The 19242-nt window shown below is 62.3% G+C and overlaps 1 protein-coding gene across 5 annotated transcripts in view; it reads left to right on the forward strand.

Annotated features, from left to right (window-relative positions):
* GNB1L (G protein subunit beta 1 like) overlaps nt 1-15788 on the forward strand; it is a 40764-nt gene extending 24976 nt beyond the window's left edge. For 4 of the 5 annotated variants that reach the window (XM_032471902.1, XM_032471901.1, XM_032471898.1 and 1 more), the window contains 4 exons: nt 2331-2493; nt 5208-5306; nt 8430-8645; nt 15330-15788. In XM_032471902.1, coding sequence (XP_032327793.1) covers nt 2331-2493; nt 5208-5306; nt 8430-8645; nt 15330-15581 — 730 coding nt within the window. In that variant the 3' untranslated portion in view covers nt 15582-15788. The remainder of the gene's footprint in view (nt 1-2330; nt 2494-5207; nt 5307-8429; nt 8646-15329) is intronic. The other variant, XM_032471900.1, reaches the window with a different exon arrangement.
* The last annotated feature ends 3454 nt before the right edge of the window (nt 15789-19242 follow it).

Consider the following 19242-nt stretch of genomic DNA (forward strand, 5'->3'; position numbering starts at 1 on the left):
AAGTCTCCAAAGTGGCCCTTGACGGGGAAGGTGTGCTTTCATGTTCAGGGGCGGCAAGAGGACAGAAAGCTGGGAGCCAGGGCCCCGGCCTGGCCTGGCTCTGCAGGCACCCCCGCCCCACCCGCACCCCCAGGACGCACCTGTGGCTGCCTGGGTGCGTCTGCTTCCCACCTCTTTTACTGGGAGATGTGACGTGCTCACAGGAAGGTGTACGAGCAAGTCAGGCCGTGTTGTGACCACCAAGTGGGCGCCTGGGTCACCACTCCCAGGCCTCCCTACCCGCCAGCCCCCCCATCTCATCACCCTCAGGAGGCAGCCCCCGCTGCATTCTTGCTTTACCGTCTGAATATGTGTCTCCAAAAAGCACAGACTCATTTTATGTTGTTTTTTTTTAATGTAAACAAACAGCCATACGGAACTGCTTCCTTTGCATCTGACTTCCACTTGACTGCGATGCACTGGGGTGTGAGTGCTGCAGTGTGGGGCTTCCTGTCCTGTCCCTGTGGACAGGGATACCCAGCTTCCTCATCATTCTGCTGTCACGGGGGTCTGGGCTGTCCACTTGGAACTGTTGGATGAGGCTTGGGTGCACACTGGACCCAGAGGGGGCTGCCCGGAGGTCACCAGGCTGCACCCCAACCCCCCGCTGCCACCGCCCGGGCCTGGAGCTTCTGGCTGTGGCCTCATTTGTGTTCTTCTGACCACATAGTGAGCCAAACCCTCCTCTGCGTGTGGCAGCCCCTTGGATGGACTTTCTGCTAAACGCCCATTTCTCTTTTGGGTTGACTGCTTCTTTCTCACTGAGTTACAGGCGCTCTTCTCACAGTCTAGATGTGGAAGGTGTTTCTGTGTCACCGGTTGCTTCTCTGACATGGTGGCTGTCATTTCTCACTCTTCGTGGTATCTTTAATGAGCTGAAGGTGGTCGGTTTTGTGTGCTCTAATGTGGCATCTTTCCCTCCATGGCTCATGCATCTGTGTCTTGGGAAGGAGCCAGCACCAGGTTGTCACTGTTCCCTTTGTCCACACTTCACCTGGAATCTCTGTTGGTGTGGATGAAGGTTATTTTATTCCTTATGGATACTCTGGGGTCCCATCTTCCCAGCACTCACTCCCCCTCCAATTTCAGAGGAAGCACTCACTCTCCCTTCAATGAGGGAGAATTGTCCACAGAGTTGTCGGCTGTAACGTGCCCAGTGGGGAGAGGAGCAGACTGGTGGGGGCAGGTCTCAGAGTGGCAACTTCATCAGCTGAGTGTGTCAGTATGTATCTTGAGGACAGTGGGAGCCGGGTGTTTCCCTGTGAGGGAAGAGAGTCCCAAACCCAAGGAGGAGGAAGGGGAGAAAGAACTGGCAGGGCGTTGCTGTGAACTTGTGGAGATTTGAAAATACGTGCACGGAGGGAGATACAGAAAGAGTTGTGTGTGTGTGTGTGAGAGGTGTGTGTATAAAGTAGGTGTGTGCGGCGGTGGGCCTACAGCTGGGAGTGGGCGGACGCCACGGTCTCCTTCCCGCAGTCCTGACCATAGTGGGGTGAGGGCTTTGCACAGGACACGCCTGGCCAGCGCCTCCGTCCAGGCAAGCGGGATGGGCAGTTGGCCTCATGTGCGTTGTCGTCCCTGTGCTGTCCTCCCCACATGTGGAAATGTCACCCTAGGGATAAAAGGCACATGAGGGACAGAGGAAGGGCCTGGTGAGGACTGACAAGCCCTGCGCTCCCCCTGGGCCCTGAGCTGGCTGCTTGAGAGCAGTGATGCCGCTCCGTGGGGTCTCCTTGGCGGGGGAGGTAGTGGCGCGGCCGTAATGTGTGCAGCCCTGGAGTACAGGGTGGAGAAGGCTCGGAACCACTGCTCTGGGAGTTTGAAACATTCAAAATAAAGTTGCTTAGAAGCAGGCCAGTCCTCTGCTCTCAGTGCGGCTGCTGCCAGCCAAGGCCTCGTCTTTTCTCCGGCATTGCTGCCCCTACAGGCAGTGCAGCCTCATCCCTGTGCCTCCTGCCCCCAGTGTCCGGCATGTCCTGATGACACAGTGGGCCCCTGGCCTGTGTGGGCCTCCCCCTCCCCCACCTGACGGGGGTGCTACCGGGTGGTCACAGTTAATTCTCAAAGGGGCAGAGGGCAGGAGGGGGAGGGCACACGGTTTGGCAGCACAGGAGGCAGCGGGAAGGCCACGGGGGAAGGCCACAGGGTGTGTGCCATGGAATGCCCAGGCCTTGGTCTTCAGCCGTCCCCAGGGTGGCCCGTGAGCAGGTCCTGGCCCCAGGCGCCTTGTGCTCAGACTCATGTGAGGCCCTTCCTCGGTGTTGACATTTGTCCTCACCTGCTTTCGGCAGCCAGGGCCGGGACCTGAGGGTGCACGTGTGGGACCTGGCAGAGGGCAGGAATGCCATTGTGGACTCTGTGTGCCTGGAGAGCGTGGGCTTCTGCAGGGGCTCCGTCCTGGCCTGTGGGCCTCAGCGCTGGATGCTGGCCATGCCAGGGAAAGGCGGCGACGAGGTGAGTGCTGGCCTCCCAGACCTGGTTTATGAGCCCCAGGCGCTCACCCTCCACCCCACGTTGAGGGAACACCTGGCCGGCTCAGGGACCCACGTAGCTCTGGGGCCTTGGGCCAGTCTGGGCCTGGTCACCTATGAGGTAGCCCTGGTTGTAAGAGTCGGGAAGGGGGCTGCGGTGGGCCGATGTCTCTGGGAGGCCTGGTGCAGCACAGGATGGACGGGGGTCAGGGCCTGAGGCTGGCAGGGGCACTGGGGAAAGACTGCCAGGCAGGTCATCAGAGGACTTGGGAGCCAGCGCGTGTGGAGGGAAGCCCCAGGCAGACCCTGTGAGGTCAAGGCGGGCCTTGGAGCCCAGGCAGCAGGGGAGGGCCCCTTTTGGGGAGCAGAACTGGGCCCTGGTGTGAGAGTCCTTGAGCAGAGCTGGGATGCGGGGGTGAGGGCTGGCACCGAGGTGGTGATGGCAGCACAGAGGGGCACCAACGAGCATGGACACTTCAGAAGATGGAGCTCCCAGGACCGAGGCCTGGCAGAGCTTCCGAGGTCACTGTCAGTTGGGGCTCAGGCCAAGTGGCCAGCAGCAAGGGGTGGCAGAGAACTGGTCAGGCTGGACAGTGGTGTTTGCACCCCAAGGACAGAAGAGGCAGAACCCCCAAAGGAAGCAGAGCCCAGGACGTGGGGCCGACTGGGCAGGAAGCAAGGGCAGAGGAGGGGGGCTGACTGGGCTCCAAAGGTGGGTGGGGGGGCCAGGGCACGCGTGCAGGGGAGCCCCTTCCTGCCCGCTCCCTGGCCTCCCCACGACCCCTGAGGGTCTTGCGGTGGGCGGGGTGGGCAGGGATGTGAGCCTTGCGCCAGAAGTCTGGGCCCCCTCCCAAGAGACCTTGTGAATCTTAAAGCAGATTCAGTGCATAAATAATGAGGCAGGAACAGGCAACTGTTTGTTCACAACGGCATTTAAATCTCCAATTAGGCACTACATGTACTTTTCTTGCCAGGTTGCCAAAAACCTGTTAAAAATTTTATTAATGTGAGAAGAGGCAGCTGTGCTTCCTTGAGGACGGCAGCGCCGAGCCTTCCTCCTGAGCCGCTGCCCCTTGCCCTCTGCCCCCTGGCTGCCTGGGCCCTGGGACCACCAGCCCCTCTGCTCCAGGCCGTTTTTCACCGACTGGTCCCAGTTCTCCCTGGCAGGAGCTGCAGGTCTGGGGGCCTCACACATCCTGGAAAAGCAGCTGTTTTCCATGTTTCCATCTGGATTCTGCCCGGCCTGTGCCCAGACAATGCCGGGAAGACGTGCTCCTCCTGGGCTTGGCTGTCTGGGTGGCCACACTTGCCTGAACCAAACATTTTTCCTTCTGGAAACAACAGTTGCCCTTGAGTGCCAGGTAGAAGCAGGCTGGGTGTGGGGGTACCCAGCCAGAGCGCTGAGCCTTCCTTAGGCCACAGACACCCTGGGCCTCAGGTCAAGGGCCACTTGCTCTGGGTGCCACCCCCGCGTCCCCTCCCAGGGCACCTGGCTCAGGCCTTGGGCTGCCCTGGGCTCCCACCCTGCCTGGTGCTGGCCCTGCCCAGTTCCCTTGCCCTCACCCTCCTCACCGTCACCAGCCGTCCCTCAGGTACCCAGGAACCCAGGTGCCAGCTGTCTAGGGTGCAGACGGTGTCCAGCAACTTCTGCTTCCCCCGCATCCCACTCCCATCCCTCCCCTGGCATCTGCATGTGCCGAAGGCCCTTCCTCCCCAACAGCCAACACCCTGACACCAGTACATTCTCTTGATGTAATGAGAGGGTGAACCTCAGTGGAGGACACCTGGCATGGGGGCCATGCAGAAAGTAGGGAGTCAGGGGTCCTGCCCCAGCACCTTGGTCTCTGACCTTCCGGACTGTGGGCCGGCAGTGAGGGCCCTGCCCACAGCGAGGAGGGGCTGAGTGGGCGTGGCCCTGGGGTGGGCACAGCCTCCCTCCCACTCACTGTTTTCTCGGTCAGCCCTGTGGGGGCTGCACACCCTGTGATATTATTGGTAGAGCTGCTTTCGTCCAACTTTGGGCAGCTGAGGCCGGCTGAGCCTCCCCACCACGTGGGGGCACTTGGCCAAGCCCCCTCTTCCAAACCCCACAGGGGGCTGTACCCTTGTCCCCGCTTGGCAGGTGAGGGTCGCAGGTGGCTTGGGCCCGACCCTCATCTGCACCCTGAGTTCCCTAAGCCTGCTTCTGGCAGCCTTGGCTATCCCTGCAACTGCGAGCAGAGCCTGGCCCAGCTCAGGTGGACGGGCTGGAGTGTGAGCCAGCCGTGGGGGCCAGGAGGGCCCTGTGTCAGCACGCAGGCGACCCTAAACATGGCCAGCATGCAGGGTGAGGGTGGGGGTGCCAGGCCTGGTGTGCAGTCTCTGTTCCATTCCACATGCCTGTGAGAGTTTAGGGCCCTCCAGATGAGTCAGGGCTGAGTGGCCAGAGGGAAAACCAGAAGAGCCCGGGGCGGCTGTGGGTGGGAACGCCACTCACTGCGCCACTCACTGCCCGAGCAGGTCACTCATGAATGACACGTGCGTTTCACAAGGCCCCGAGCCCACGCGCCTGTGAGCCCAACCAGGAGGCTGGGCCTGGGTTCCTGCCGGAGCAGACAAGCTCATGGCCGCCTTGCTGAATGCCCGGAGAGCCTCCTGTTTGTGTAGCGCAGACTTGACTTGGCACCGGCCCAAGTCAGCTTGTTTTCTTACTGTCAGGTTCAGATTCTGGAGATGCCATCCAAGACGTCAGTGTGCTCCCTGAAGCCTGAGGCTGAGGCCAGGCCGGGCATGCCCATGTGCCTGCAGCTCTGGCAGGTAAGGCCCAGCGCCCGCCGGCCACGCCTGCCCGCCACGCCCACCGGCCGTGAATCATGCCTGTCAGGGACTGGCTCTCTGTCACCGCCAGGCGGTTGACCCATGGGAGGCATTTACACACTGTCCTCCGCAGCCTGGCTGGCCCGTGGCCCCTGCGCCCTCCTGCTGCTGCCAGGGAGCCCTGCAGATCCCACAGGGTCACCCAGCTTGTCACTGTCGCCATCCGCATCCCTGTCCTCATCCCTGTCCCCGTCCTCATCCCCGTCCCCAACCCTGTCCTCATCCCCAACCCCATCCCTGAGCCCGTCCTTGTCCCCGTCCTGTCCCTGTGTCCCCACCCCCGACCCCATCCTTGTTCCTGACCCTGTCTTCGTCTCTGTCTCCGTGTCCACGTCCTCATCCCCATCAGCATGTTAAGCCCACTCCTGCCTCTATGAGGCAAAGAAGTAACAAAAACTAATCCCAGAAAAGCAGGGTGGTGCAGGCCTGCAGGGTTAGTCAACACTCCCCTCCTGGACCCACGTGGCCCTCCCTGGATGATGGGGGTTGCTGTTCCTCCTCACCACCCGGCAGCCCATGGAGCCTGCAGGGGCTGGGACGAGGACGGGCCTCCCGAGAGCCACCCTGGGCTGCCCGGGACCAGGAGGGGGCCATTCTTGCCTCTGCTCCAGCTTCCATGCGCTGGACAGAGGAGCTCAGCATTTGGAGATACAGGATCCACGGGCCAGGACCCCAGGTGCCCTGCCCCAGCTCGTCCCTCCAGGGCACTGCTCTTTCTTGCAGTTGGTTTCCCTGCAGTTTTAACTGACGGAAGCCCCTGGGGTTAAGGAGGTGGGGGCTTCAGGCTCACCTGGGTGACAGAGCTGCTGGTGCCAGCGGGTTGGTGGCGGGCACGTGCTGGGAACACCGAAGGCTGCAGGTCTGGGGCGGGATATCTCTGCCTCCGCTCACTCTCTGCTTCCTGGAAACAATCATTGCCTAATCGTGTAGGATTCTCAGGAAGATGTGTAGAAACGGGATGTGCAACCTAGTTGTGGTAATTGACGTGGCTGACGGTAGGACAGTTGTGTTGTCTGCAGATGCGGCTCCAGAGCAGAGCAGCCTATTGAGGGAAGGCGATGTTGATCTGACACGTCCTTTTTCCCCCTCAACCTGAAGGTCCAGGTTGTCACTCATTGTCTGGCTGTATTAATCAGGCAGAGGAGCCTGACCTGGGGTTTCTTTCTGCAACATCCAGATGACTCCTTATCTGCGCCTCAGAGCAGCTGACCTGTGTGGCAAGGACAGTCGTCAGCGTGGGTGGTCAGGCCTCGGAGCCCCCCCAGGGGTCTCTGAGCTGAGGGCTCCCTGGGAACCTCGAGGTGCTGCGGGGCACGGGTTCTCACGGCAACCTCGCCCGTGGAGGTCAGCCTGGCATTGAGGGCATGGCCTTCAGAGGCTTGAGGCTGTGGGCAGGGCCTGTCTCTGGGGGCCACAGGGGTCCTGCGTGCTGGGAGAGAGGCCCGGGGGGAGCTGCAGCACAACGCCAGCAGGGGGGACCTCAGCACTTGGGACCCTCGGCAACCGCAGGGCAAGCTCCTAAGGCCGGGCTGGCTCCTGCTCTGGCTGCCCCGTGGTGCCTGGACCTGCAGTAGCCTAGGTGCTCAGGATCCCCAGATCACAGACCTTGAGGGGGCTTGGGCTGCAGAGACTGACCAGAACCTGTGTGTTAGTGATGGGGGGAGCCCGGACGTGGGAGGAACATGTGTGGTGGGGGCCGGAGTGCAGGCTGGGCTGAGGTGACGAGGGTGGGAGGACAGAGTAGTGCCCCAGGGGACCCAAGTAGGCCGGTCTTCAGAGTCCCCCGTCCCTGCAGTTCCTCCCAGTGCTCTTGGGTGGGTCTGCAGTCCTGGTCTGGGGTGCAGGCCATGCATCTGGACTGTGCTGACCTGCCCTCACCCTGCCTTGGCTACCGGGGGGCCCTGTCTGCAGAGGCATGGCTGCCTGAGCAGAGGGCCTGACCACCCCTTACAACACAGCGGACGTCTGTGGGGAAAGTGGTGTGAATCATGCCAGCCACCCAGGTGGTCACCGTCGGGCTACCTGAAAGGTGGTGGTGGGGCTCTTCCCTGTCGGGGAAGTGCTGGCAAGCACCGGCCCCCAGGGCTGCTGCAGGGAGGTGGGTGGAGGTGGTGATCAGTGCACTGCCCCTCGGGGTCCATGGTTGTGGGGCCACTCACCCAGTAGGGCCTGTGGGGGCTGCAGCCTGCAGGGGGCCCCAAGGAGGCACCTCAAGCACCACATACAGCCATTACGCTTCCTTGGGTTGAGGGTGCAGTGTCCACACATGTTAGACACACACGGTGCCTTCTGGCGAAACCAGGTTGCCTTGCCCAGCTGAGTGAGGGCTCTCGCAGAGAGCTGCTGTGTATGCATGTGTGGCACGTGGGCCCCCAGCGCCTCTGGGCAGGCGGAACCCCATACCCACGTTAGCTGCCCTAGCAGCAGGTGGGGAGGCCCAGCCTCACCCACCAGCAGTGGATTCTCCTCAGAGGGCAGGTGACCCAAGAGGGAGGCTGCCTCGCTGACCAGCCCCAGGCCCCAGGCTCAGCACTGGCCTCACTGAGGGAAGTGCGCTGTGAGGAGGTGTGCTTGGAGTTTCTGAGCCCCGGCAGCTCCGTGGGGGAGGCAGAGGCCAGTGGAGAGGAAGAGACATTGCTGGGACTGGGTACCTGGCAGGGCCGCCACTCGATCGGTGCCAGGGCGACCTGGGGTCCCCACGCTCCCCCGCAGGCGCCACAGAGCCCTCTGACCTGCAGCCTCATCCATCACGCGGCTGGGCCAGTGGAGTGTGCACCGTCAGCACCGGCACTCTCCAGGCTTGGCGGTCGGGGGGCTTCTGCAGCGACCTTGACAAAGTACAGGAGGCTCATTTTTCACTGAGAGGAGCTTGAGGCTTTCTTTGGCCGGCAGTTCAGACAGGTGACCGGCCCCACCCAGGGGTGGCTGAGTCATCTGGCGGGAAGGACGGGGGCCAGCAAGGGTGGTGCAGCAAGTGCCCTCTGTCCAGGTCCCTGGGCGCCCCCCAGCCAAGGCTGGCCTGAGCCCCTGCCCCCCACAGCTGACTGCATGCTGTCCCTGCAGGCTGACTCCAGTCCCCTCCCACTCCTCCTGGCTGGCTATGAGGACGGCTCGGTGGCCCTCTGGGATGTCTCTGCACGGAAGGTGTGCAGCCGTGTCGCCTGCCATGAAGAGCCCGTCATGGGCCTGGACTTCGACTCCCAGAAGGCCAGGGGTGTCTCGGGCTCTGCAGAGAAGGCACTGGCCGTCTGGAGCCTGGATGAGCAGCGAGCTTTGCAGGTCAGTGGGCCAGACTGAGGTGTCATTTATCCTGCTCTGCACTAACAGTCTGATGGGCTGAAACAATATTTAGGCATGAAGAGGAGCCGGTGCAGACCCTGGGCTAATTAATCACCGTGAGCCGGCGGGCGGGCTGGGGCGTTTGTGAGCTGCTCATGTGGTGTGGGTTTCTCTTAGACCTCGGGGAACAGCGGTCACGTCTCGTCCATCTAGAGAAAAGGCATGTAGAATCCAGGACCATGCAAGCGCGTTTGCAAAGCTCAGAGGAATTTGGTCAGTAAGGAACTGATTAATCAAAAAGAAGAAAAAAAAAAAAACCCCAAAACCCGATGTAGGGAAGTCCACGGAGTCAGGCCTCTGTGGCCGCCCACAGGCCGCCCAGGGAGGCAGGGAGGGGCGGGGCTCGGGCAGAGTGGGCGCTGTGGGCGCCTTCCCGGCACGTCTGTGCACGCCGCCCCATCCCACAGGGCCCGCAGGGACCCTGGGGCCATGTCTGGACCTGTGCTCGGGGCTCAGCCTGGCTGGGGTGGGGCGACGGAGTTGGCGGACGGCAGCCCCTTGTCCAAACCCCACTCTGGTGCAGATCCTAGGGGATGCAGTGCTGGTGTGTCCTGTCCCTGTCAGCCCCCAGAGGGTGGCCTGGGTGCACCCTAGCTTTTAGGGAGGAGAGGAGCCCCCATTAGCCAGGTAGCCTCTGGAGGCTGAGACCTGACCACAGCCAGTGAAGGGAACTTCCTTGAAAGGCAGCTCTGTGAACACAGGTATGGTAGGGGAGCAGGGCCCCAGGTAGAAGCTTGTGGCCCTGCTCCCAGCCCCACCTGGGCTCTTGTCCCTGGAGCACTGGAGGACCGGGTCTGTAGGGGGGTACCCTGCAGTCCAGGCTGCGCTGCAGACAGGTGGCTGCAGGGAGAGGGCATCTCTTGGGCCCCCCCATAAGGGGAGGCCTTGCCCAGCCCTGGGCCCCCACAGCCAGGGAAGAGCCTCTGGGCACTTGGGTGGGGTGGGGGTGGGGGCATGGGTGAGGATCAGGACAGGCTGCAATGCTCAGCAGGCATCACCAGCCTGGGCACCGGACAGCCGGGGCAGGGCTGTCACCGGCGGGCGAGAAGTCCTGGGAGACCAGGACAGACATTGCGGTCATGCAGGGAGACCTCTCACTTGGCAGCTGGAGGGGCTGCTGGCTTCCTAAAACACACAGTCAGTGGGGGGACCAAGCTAGAACCAGCGCAAGTGGGTGGGGCCCTGAGGTGGGAGCAGCCCTGTGGGGCCTGGGGAGGGGGAGGGGGCACAGGAGGGAGAGGTCCCCCTCAGCAGCACACGACCCAGGAGGTGACCCAGGAGGCACTGCTCCTCCCACCGCCCCCTGCTAGAGACATCCATGCCCCCGGAGACCCTGACAGACACCTTCAGGTGGTGGAGCACTGGCCTCACAGAGGAAGCCTCAGGGCCTTGACGCCCTCGGCATCTGCAGTGTCCAAGGCAGCCTCGCCCATGGGCCCTTGGTGCTGCGGTGGCCCTGCAGGCTGGCCCTGGAACCACGTGGGTGAAGGTGTGCCTCACCTCACAGCCTGCTGCTCTAAGGAGCCCAAATCAATCTCCGGGCAGGCGGGCGGAGACGGGCTTCTGAGCAGAGCGTGGGTAATGGGAACCAGATGGGCCGCTGTGTACACATTCTTGGCACCTGAGGTCATGCGCTGTGAGAGCCACTGGTGCCGGGACCCCTCCCAGAGGGTCCTGGTCCAGGACAGGCTCAGCCAGGGGCTGCAGTGGTGACCGGAGCCTTTGGCCACCGTCCTGGGGTGAACACTGGGCTGCTCACCTGCCTACGGAGATGGCTTCCCTGGAGCCCGGGGCTTGGGCGCGTCTCCGTCAGGCGCAGGTGGTGTGCAGACCTGCTTCTCCCTCCCACACTTGGGGCAGGGTCCATGGCCTTGAACCAGGGCTGATTTACAGCCAGCAGTGTTTTTAAGCCTTTGAATAATAATGGGCCCCCACCCCAGCCAGCCTAGGCTGGGAGTTGGACAACCACACTATCCCCACCACGCTCCTTCTAGTCGGCCGAGCGTCCCCTCGTTCCCGCTGCGTGGCCACTGCCATCCCCTCGCTGGCCCTCCCGGGGGCTTCCCTCTAAAGTGTCAGCAGCAGGACACGGGTCCAGTGAGAGGGAGACCAGGGGACTCTGGGCTGAGGAGCTGTGGGCATGACCCACCCACTGGACTTCTCAGGACATGGTGGAAGGGCAGCAGCCATGGCCATGAATGGGCACTGACCAGCCCAGGCAGGACTGGTCTCTTCCAGTCCAGGTCCCCACGACAGGCCTTGTGCCTTGATGCCACAGCACTTCCGGGAGGGGCTGCAAGGTGGGAGCACGTGAGTCCCATCCTCTGGCCTTGTGGGTGGTACTGGGCATCTCTGCCCTGTGCCCGAGTTGGCCACGTGAGGACCACGGCTCGGGCTCCACTGAAGCTCGCCCACGGTTCCTGGGGCCCCCGGGGCTCATCCGCAGACTGCAGGTTTGGAAGCAGCCCTTGTCTCCCTGGGAGACGTCCCCACGGTTAACACCCAATGAGAGTCGAGGGCTGTGGGCTGTGGGCTGTTCCTGTGACCTGACCCTGGGCCCAGACTCTGCCGGGAGAGGGCAGTCGAAGGCTGGCAGAGAGCACAGGACACGCGGGGCCGCTGGCGGCCACAGTGGACGTTGGAGGAGGAGGGCCGGGTGCTGAACAGCGGTGGCTGGAAGGACAGGAGGTTGGGCATGAGATGCGGGGCAGGCATGGAGGTGGCTGGACAGGTCACAGGGCTGGGTGCGGATGCTGCCCACTTGTGGGTCGCACTGACCTTCCTCAGTTTTTTGTGATGACCGTTTGGATTTCTGTGTCTGCAGGCCGGTCCCTTTTTGCTCCTGAGCAGCCTGTGTTTGTTATCTGTAAGCATCCCTTTCTGTTGCACCATTTCTCTCCACCTTCCTCTCCCTCCGCCGAGTCTCTTGGGCGCCATATGCTGCTCTGACCCGGTGGGGCATGTGCAGCAGCGAAGGCTGGCTGCGTCTGGGACCCTTCCTCACACTCAGTTCCGGGCAGCCCTGGTTCTGTCTGTTCTCTGACTGCAGAGCTGATTAGAGTGTTTCTGTTTCCAAATGTTTGATTCTGCCCGCATTACTTTCTTCTTCTCAGTTTCTCACTTGATCCTCTGCATTTGGGGAATGAGTTCTGAGTGGTGTCCGCTCTCTGAAGTGTGGAAGCCAGGAGGCTTTCCCAAGTGTCCCGCGTGTTTCTCAGCGCCCGGCGCACGGCTGCAGCCGCCTGGGTCCCGGGCCCCGGGGACACCCATGCCTTTCCCGTGTCCCACGTGCTCCCGGTCTCTGTGCGTGGACGCTGGGTAGGAATGTCTCTTCCCAGGGAATTGAACCCTTGTCCCTGGAAAGGATTTTTGCCTAAAAAGTCTGTCTTGGCAACGATTCAGGAGGCTCAGGCCAGGCTCCTCCTGGTTTTGTGCCTTTTATTTTTCCCTCTTTAGCCTTCAGCCTCCTCCTCAGGCCAGCGTCCCTCTCCCAGAGGCGGCTTCCGTGTGACCTCGGCTCACGCTACTGTTTTGCTGGTGAACACTGCCCGGGGCTGCCTTCTGCAGCCGGACAGTGGGCTCTGCGTGGCCACGGGGCCAGTCCTGGCGTCCCTCCTGGTTTGTGCGGCATCCCTGGGCCCGTCCCACAAGCGTCCGTTTTTGTGTCTTCGTTTTCCCTTGTGATTTCCCCTTTGATCCGGTGCTTCCTTAGAGGTCTACTGCTTAACTCCCGTGCGTTTGTTGACTTTGTAGAGGCCGCTGATCTCAGCTCTGCTGTCAGGGCTGGCGGTCCAGCAAGGCTGCGTCAGGCCTGGCCCTGCTGTCCCTGGACAGGCTCTCAGCTGCCGGGCTGGGGCTGTCGGTCTGTGAGGGCGGGTCCCAGCGTCCTTTCCCGTCGGTCGGCCTCGTGCTTCACCCGGACTGAGCGGCTTCAGGAACTTGGTTGCCCTGACCCTGGGAACGCAGCACTCAGCTGTCCCCCCCGTGTCCCGCTGGGCGGCCCCACCAGTCGGCCTTTCCATGCTGTGTCTGCACACGAGGCTGTGTCTGCACTTGGGGCTGTCCTGGTGCCCGCCCCCTCCGTTACCTCACAGGAGGCTTCTGGCTTTGCAGCTGACCTGTAGGTTAGTTTCTGTGCTGGCGTCAGTTTGGCCTCGGGGGTTTCTACGCGTGTGGACGCCCCGGTGCTCCAGCACCGTTTGTTGGAGAGACTCTGCTCTTGTGTCAGAGATGGTGTACACAGGGGCCTGTTTCCGGGCTGTCTGTCCGTCACCGATGCCCAGCGCCTTCATTCCTCTGACTTCCTAGCACGTCTCGGAGTCGGTGTTGAAGTCCGTCCCGACTGGACTTTTCTCCTTCCACATTCAGTTGACTGTTCAGGGTCTGTTCTTTTTTATAATTTCCATTTCTCTGCTTGTAGCTCCTATCTGTTCCCTCATCACGACAATGTTTTGGTCATTATTTGAACGTTTCTTTTCATTGTCTGGAAGGGACATTTAACTGCTGCTGCAAAGTCCTGGTCCGACAGGCTCTGCACCTGTGTCATTCTGGGCCCCTCGCTGTTGCTGCTCTTCCCTTAATGACAGGTCCTCTCCTCCCACTTCTCCGCGTGTCTAGTAACTTTTGTTTGTGTGAACGACACAAGGTGGAGAGTGGGTTCTGTTGATCGGCTCCGCAGAGGGATCTCTCTTGTTCCCGTGGGCTGTTCACCTGCTTTGTCGGGGCAGCTGGGGGCCCAGGGTCCTCCCCCGGCTCCTATGATGGGGTGGGACTCTCTTTCCAAACTCTGCCTGCCCTTCAGGCTTGTGAGGCCTGGTCTCCAGCTTCGTCACGGTGTTGAGAGTAGACCCCAGCCACAGTGTGATCACTGTCTTGGGGCGTGGCCACGTGTGCTCCAGGAAGAGCTTCTGGGTGCTTTCCTGAGTTCTTATGTGTTCAGAAATGCTGGTCTGTTGTTCTCAGACCTGAGCGACAGTTTGGCTGGATATAAAATTCCTGGGCCTCCCCCGAGCCTTGTGGCGTCATCTGCCGCCTAGCACAGACTTGGCCCTGGGACATCAGCCCGACTCTTGCCCTGGTGCTTGACTCCGTCTGGTTGCCTGGCTCCTGGGAGCATGTCTTCGGCTTGGAGTCCAGCAATGTTACTAAGCACACCTTCCCCCTGACCGTTCCAGAGCCTGGATCCACAGCTTCAGTTTCCAGGAGCGAGAGTTGACTTCCTAATTCAGTGAAGGTCTTCCAGTCGCCACAGCTGTTTCTGGATGCTTTGCTCACTGTGGGTCACTCCTGCTTTTGCTGTCTTCTCTGATCCCCCACGTCTTGAGTGTTTCCTCCACTTCCCTTAGCGGCGCGCTGCCCTGCAGTCAGGCTGCCCGCTCTGTGTCTGCCCTTCAGTTCTAGTTGTATGGACGTAGTTGCTTCACCAACTTTTTTTTTTGCTGATGTATGGCAAAAGTGCCTGGTGAGTGTCCTGTTGCTTCCAAGGACAGCAACCCTCTTTTTCCCCACGTCTCTTTCCTCCTGTTCCTTGCGTTGTCTTTGTAGACGCGAACGACTCTCCCTGGAGGCAGCTGTGTTGCCAGCCGGGGTTATTGGACCCTTCAATCAATAGAAGCCGATGAGCGGCCGGACGAGACATGCATGGAGGCTTCACTGGGACTTGTGCTGCAGCAGAGGGACCTTGCTCGGTCCCGAGGAGGGAGCTGCTCCCTTAAATGGGGTGGGGGTGGGGGCAGATCAGGGGTCTGGCCACCCCCTTGGTGGGGCCATGGGCAGGAACCATGCACAGGACCTGCCTCTGCTCCTGGCACCCAGAGGTGGCACTTGCGTTTTGGCCTCTTTGTATCCGCTCACAATTTCGCCCAGCTGTGCGTGTGTGCAGTTATCTTTAGTCCCTTATAGTCCCTTTGTGCTGTGTTGTCCTGTGTAAGCACTGCAGCCCAGGGTCCCAGGTGCCACCTGTCTCACTGTGGCCCCATCAGGAGGTGAATTTGGAGAGAAAGGGGAGTTTCTGCAGGCGCACAGGCGACTTTGGGGCAGAAGAGCTCCTGGTGCCTGGGGCTGGGCCGAGGCAGGAAGGGTGGAAGGACGTGGCCAGTTGGGTTGTCGTGATGAAGGGGCAGAGGTGCCAAGTGGCCCCCGCGGCACACACAGTCCTGGAACCAAGAGTGGCCGGACCAGAGGGGCTGTGGGAAGGCGTGTGGGGAGGCCCAGCCCCGCTGAGAGCTCATGTGGACAGATGTGCCTGCAGTGCCCTGTGACATGGCCCTGCCCCTCTCAGAACCTGGCCCAGGCCTTCTGTGGCCAGTCGCCCGCCCACTCATGCATGTCCCACCCTGGGCAGCCTTCACTGTCACTCCCACCTGTGCTGCGGGTGGGGTCTGCGTCCTCTTACCCGCCTTGGCTGTCCTGAGATTTCTGCACTGACTTTGTGCTGCTGTCACGCGGGTGGTGCTGCCTGGACGCCGGGGGGCAGCATTTCCATGGGGAGGGTCCCAGGACCCTGCCCACAAGGTCTTTCCTATCTCAGCCTAAGGGTCTGGCCAAGGGCAGAGGTCTCTGGCTCCAGACAGCCTGTCCTGGGAAGCCCCCTAACGGTCCTCCCCACCACTCTCTCGATCACAGGTGCATGGAACTCACCAGCTCACCAACCCTGGGGTCGCCGACGTCAGGATCCGGCCAGACCGTAGGCTCCTGGCCACCGCGGGCTGGGACCATCGCATCCGTGTGTTTCACTGGCGGACGATGAAGCCGCTGGCCGTGCTGGCCTTCCACAGCGCCGCTGTTCACTGCCTGGCCTTCGCCACGGATGGCCTGCTGGCCGCGGGCTCCGGGGATCAGCGCATCAGTGTCTGGTCGCTCTACCCGCGCATGTGACATGCTGACAGCGGGGAGGTGGGTGCGCAGGTCACGAGGGCTCCATTATGGGAAGAGCCAACGTCCTTCTGGCTTGGCACTTGCTTCCTTGGGTATGGGACGGTGACTGCGGTTTAAAGTGTAACTGGGCCGGACACTAGGCACCTGCAGCCCAGGTCAAAGGCTGACTGGGGGCGCCTGACAATAAACTCCGTTTGCAAACCTGCAGGCTTGAGGTACGAATTCTCCAGGGTGACCCACTGGTTCCCTTGGGGTCAGAGCCCAGAGCCATCCTCAGAGCCTCCACTAGGCAGGGTGGTCGGGCCCTCCAGCAAGGACCCTAGGCATGGTGCCCGGGTCCTGGGCTCCCCACCCCAAGGATGGCCAGGAGCTCCTGTATCACAGGGCTGGGGGTGGCAGATGCCAACAGGCTTGGGGCCGAGCAGGATCAGTGGGAGGGAGGAGGTGCCGCCCCCCAGAGTGAAGTCAGGGGACACAAGAGGCCATCCCAGGGCAGCTTCTGGGCATAAAGCACCAGCTCAAGGGAGACTGGTGGGCACCCAAGGGCACCGTCACAGCCACGCATGGGGCAGCCGCTGGCTCCTATGTGGGACCAGGCCAGAAGTCAGGGCAGCTTCTCTTAAAGCTGGGCTGTTGATAGGAAGGAGGGGACCCTGGAAGTTGGCATGGGGGCTGTCGGGGGCCCCTGACGAGGCTGGGAGAGCCCCCAGGTGCCCTGCCTGAGGTCAGCCCCTCTCAGGCCGGAGGACCCGGTGGGATGCTCAGGATCCCATCCCGCTTTGCCTGAGGGAGTGGAGCCCTCAGTGCGTGTGCCCCAGGAGGGCTGCTGCTCCCCAGGGAATCTGGGGCACACGTGTGTGAGTGGCAAGATGCTGAATCCACTGGAGCAGTCCCCCTGCTGGAGGGTCTGGCCTCTAGGTCCTGCTCGGGGGTGACAGGCTCTGAGGTTTCGTTGGTTGATTGAAGCAGGGGCCATGGGCTGGGACCGCAGTGCGGTTGACATGCCAGCACCGTGTGTTGCTGAGAGGGTGCAGTCTGGGCGAGGGTGCTGGAAGGACTTACCCCGCAACGCCAGCTCGTCCTCTGCAGGGGCTCCAGGGGACATGCCTTCCCCGCAGCTGCAAGGGGCACCCACATCCTGGGAAAGCTCTGTGATCACTCTTCCCTGAAGGTCGGAAGCTTCACTGGGAACAGGGAACCCGGGCTAGCAGGACCTCATGGTGGACAGTGGGGTCCAGGGCTGTAGGTGTGGGCTAGTGACCCTGTATCCCAAGAAAGGGGCTGACTGGCGGCTGCTGAGCCCTGGCTGGTCCATGTGCACAGAGCAGGCGTCTGACCCCGGCCACCCAGACAGGCAGGTATCTGCCCCTCGGTCAGACCCCGGCACCCGCCGTGTGAGCTGTTATCGCCTGAGCTCCCCCACAGCCCCTTCCCTCCCCGGGGGCTGTGCCCTGTCCCGGCAGACAGACAGACCTTACTATTGGCCTGCTGGACAGAGGTCCCGCTGGGTGTCCTCCATCACCTCTAGGAGGGGCCATGCCAGCCCCTGTGTGTTCTATACCCGTGGCCAGGCCACCAGGATGTGGGGGGACATCACTAGTGTCAGAAAGGAGGGCAGCTCTGTTTAGGCAGCAGCAGCTAGAGCCTCGTCAGACACAGACAGGGAGGCGTGTGCGGGGCGTCCTCCGGGCACCGCATTCCACTCAGGACACTGCCCTCCACTTTCTCCATGTGAGGTGCCGTTTGCTGACGTGCTGGAGGCCATGCTCACCTCGGGAGAAAGACCTGCCCAACCTGTCCCACTGGGCTCCCACATGTGCCCCCGACCCCCAGCAAAGTGTGCTGTCCTGGCCAGTGTCCCTCTGTGGGAGCCTGTCCTGGAGATGGGACCAGAGGTGACGGCGGCCACAGCAGCTGCTAAACTGCAAAGGACTCTGTCTCAGAACCTGCCTGGCTTCACTGTAGCACAGCCGTGAACTGCAGGGAGACTGGTGCCGACGTCCATCCTCACTGCTGCTCTCCGGAGTGGGCTGCTTGGCAGGGAAGGGGGCTGAGCCCCGTCAGTCCTTCTGCAGGTCCTGCCGCAGCTGTGGCCCTGAGCCGCCAGGCGCCAGGCAGTGCAGCCTGGCTGAGGATGTGGTACCCCTGCCCGTTTATGTCTGTGTGGTCAGCTTGGCTGTCCTTTGGCAGAATCACTGAATTTATAAAAGCAGCCATGGAAGCGTGCGCCCGGGACGAGGGACAGGGCAGCACAAGAGCGTGAGGATCACGAGGGCCAGAGATGCCCCAGAGAGTGAGGGCTGCTGTGTCTCTTCTCCGAGGATGACCAGCACTCCGGCAGACGTGGACGCAGACTGGAGTCGTCTGGATCTGGCCCCACCTGTGTCAGAGGCACCCACAGGGCTGACCCTGTGCTGGGCTCTGGGCTTCCGCCAAGGCCACGTGCTGTGGCCAGTGTCCCAGGGCGCCTTGTGGCCGAATCGCCGTGTGTGGGCACAGGTCTGGCTGTGACAGCCCCATCAGCCCTGTGTGCCCGACATGGCCCTCAGACCTCGAGCCCGCGGGCTGTGGGCCGGGTTCAGGCGCGGGCAGGCTCCTCAGCCTCCAGACCTGTGGGCGCCAGGCGGAGGGCGCCCACTACCCTGGAACCATCATGAGGCCCCAACTTACACGGCGGCAGATCGCCAAGGACCTGCCTAGCCTCAAACCCTAACAGCTCAATAAGAAACAGGGCCCCACTGGACGCCCAGCCCAGCCCAGCCCAGGAAGATGCTGCATGTGGGCAAAACCCCGGGTTGTCCTGGTCATATCCACAGCCGAGTCCTTCCCCAGAGCTGCCCCATGCAGGAGGCCGGCCACCTGTGGGACCCACGCGGGCAGGACGGGTCTCCAGCATCCTGTCCATCCGAGTGGGCTCAGAGCGGCCCGGCCTCCGCCAACAGGAGCCTCCTGGGGCCGTGTGCACCCTCGGGGCCGTGTGCACCCTCAGGGCCGTGCCTCCGACACCCTGGATGGCTGCTTCTGTTCCTTCCCACGTAGCGGAAATCACAGCAGCCCCGGCGGCTGCTGCGAGGTGAGTGGGGTGCAGCGGAGGGCAGCCCTCCAGGGCTTCACCCGCAGCAGGGAGTCCCCCAGGCCCGGCAGGGCTGCAGGGGCGGCTCTGGGAGCCTGCAGCTGGGGCGGAGAGTGGGCACCTCTTGTTCTTGCTTCACCACAGTACAAAGGACCCCCCTCAGATGTTCCCCCACAGGCGGTAAAACCTGTCAAGTCAGGTGCAGGCGTTGCTCCTCCGTCGGTAAACGGACACCAGTGAGCCGGCTCCTGCCAGGCCTCCCGCCCCCCCTTCAGGCATGTGGGCACGGGGTAGGGCATTGCTCATGAGGGCACCTTCAGGGGGCCCTCAGCGTGGCGGACTTGGAGTCATTCTTCCATGGGGGAACTGAGGGCTCGGCCAGCGAGCCAGGTGGGCGCCCGGAGCCTTCCTTACTGGTACTGGCGGGAGGGCATAGACCCCCCCTCCTAATGGGGGAGTTAGCAAGAGTGCAGCCTTCATAAAGTGAGACCCCAGACCTGCGGACAGAGCCAGGGTGGGGACTGGGTGCCCGGTCCTCCTTCCGTCTGCAGGCAGAGCGCCCCGCCGCCCGCTCCCTCCAGCTACGCA

This window comes from Camelus ferus, chromosome 32, assembly GCF_009834535.1.
Source record: "Camelus ferus isolate YT-003-E chromosome 32, BCGSAC_Cfer_1.0, whole genome shotgun sequence".
NCBI lineage: Eukaryota > Metazoa > Chordata > Mammalia > Artiodactyla > Camelidae > Camelus > Camelus ferus.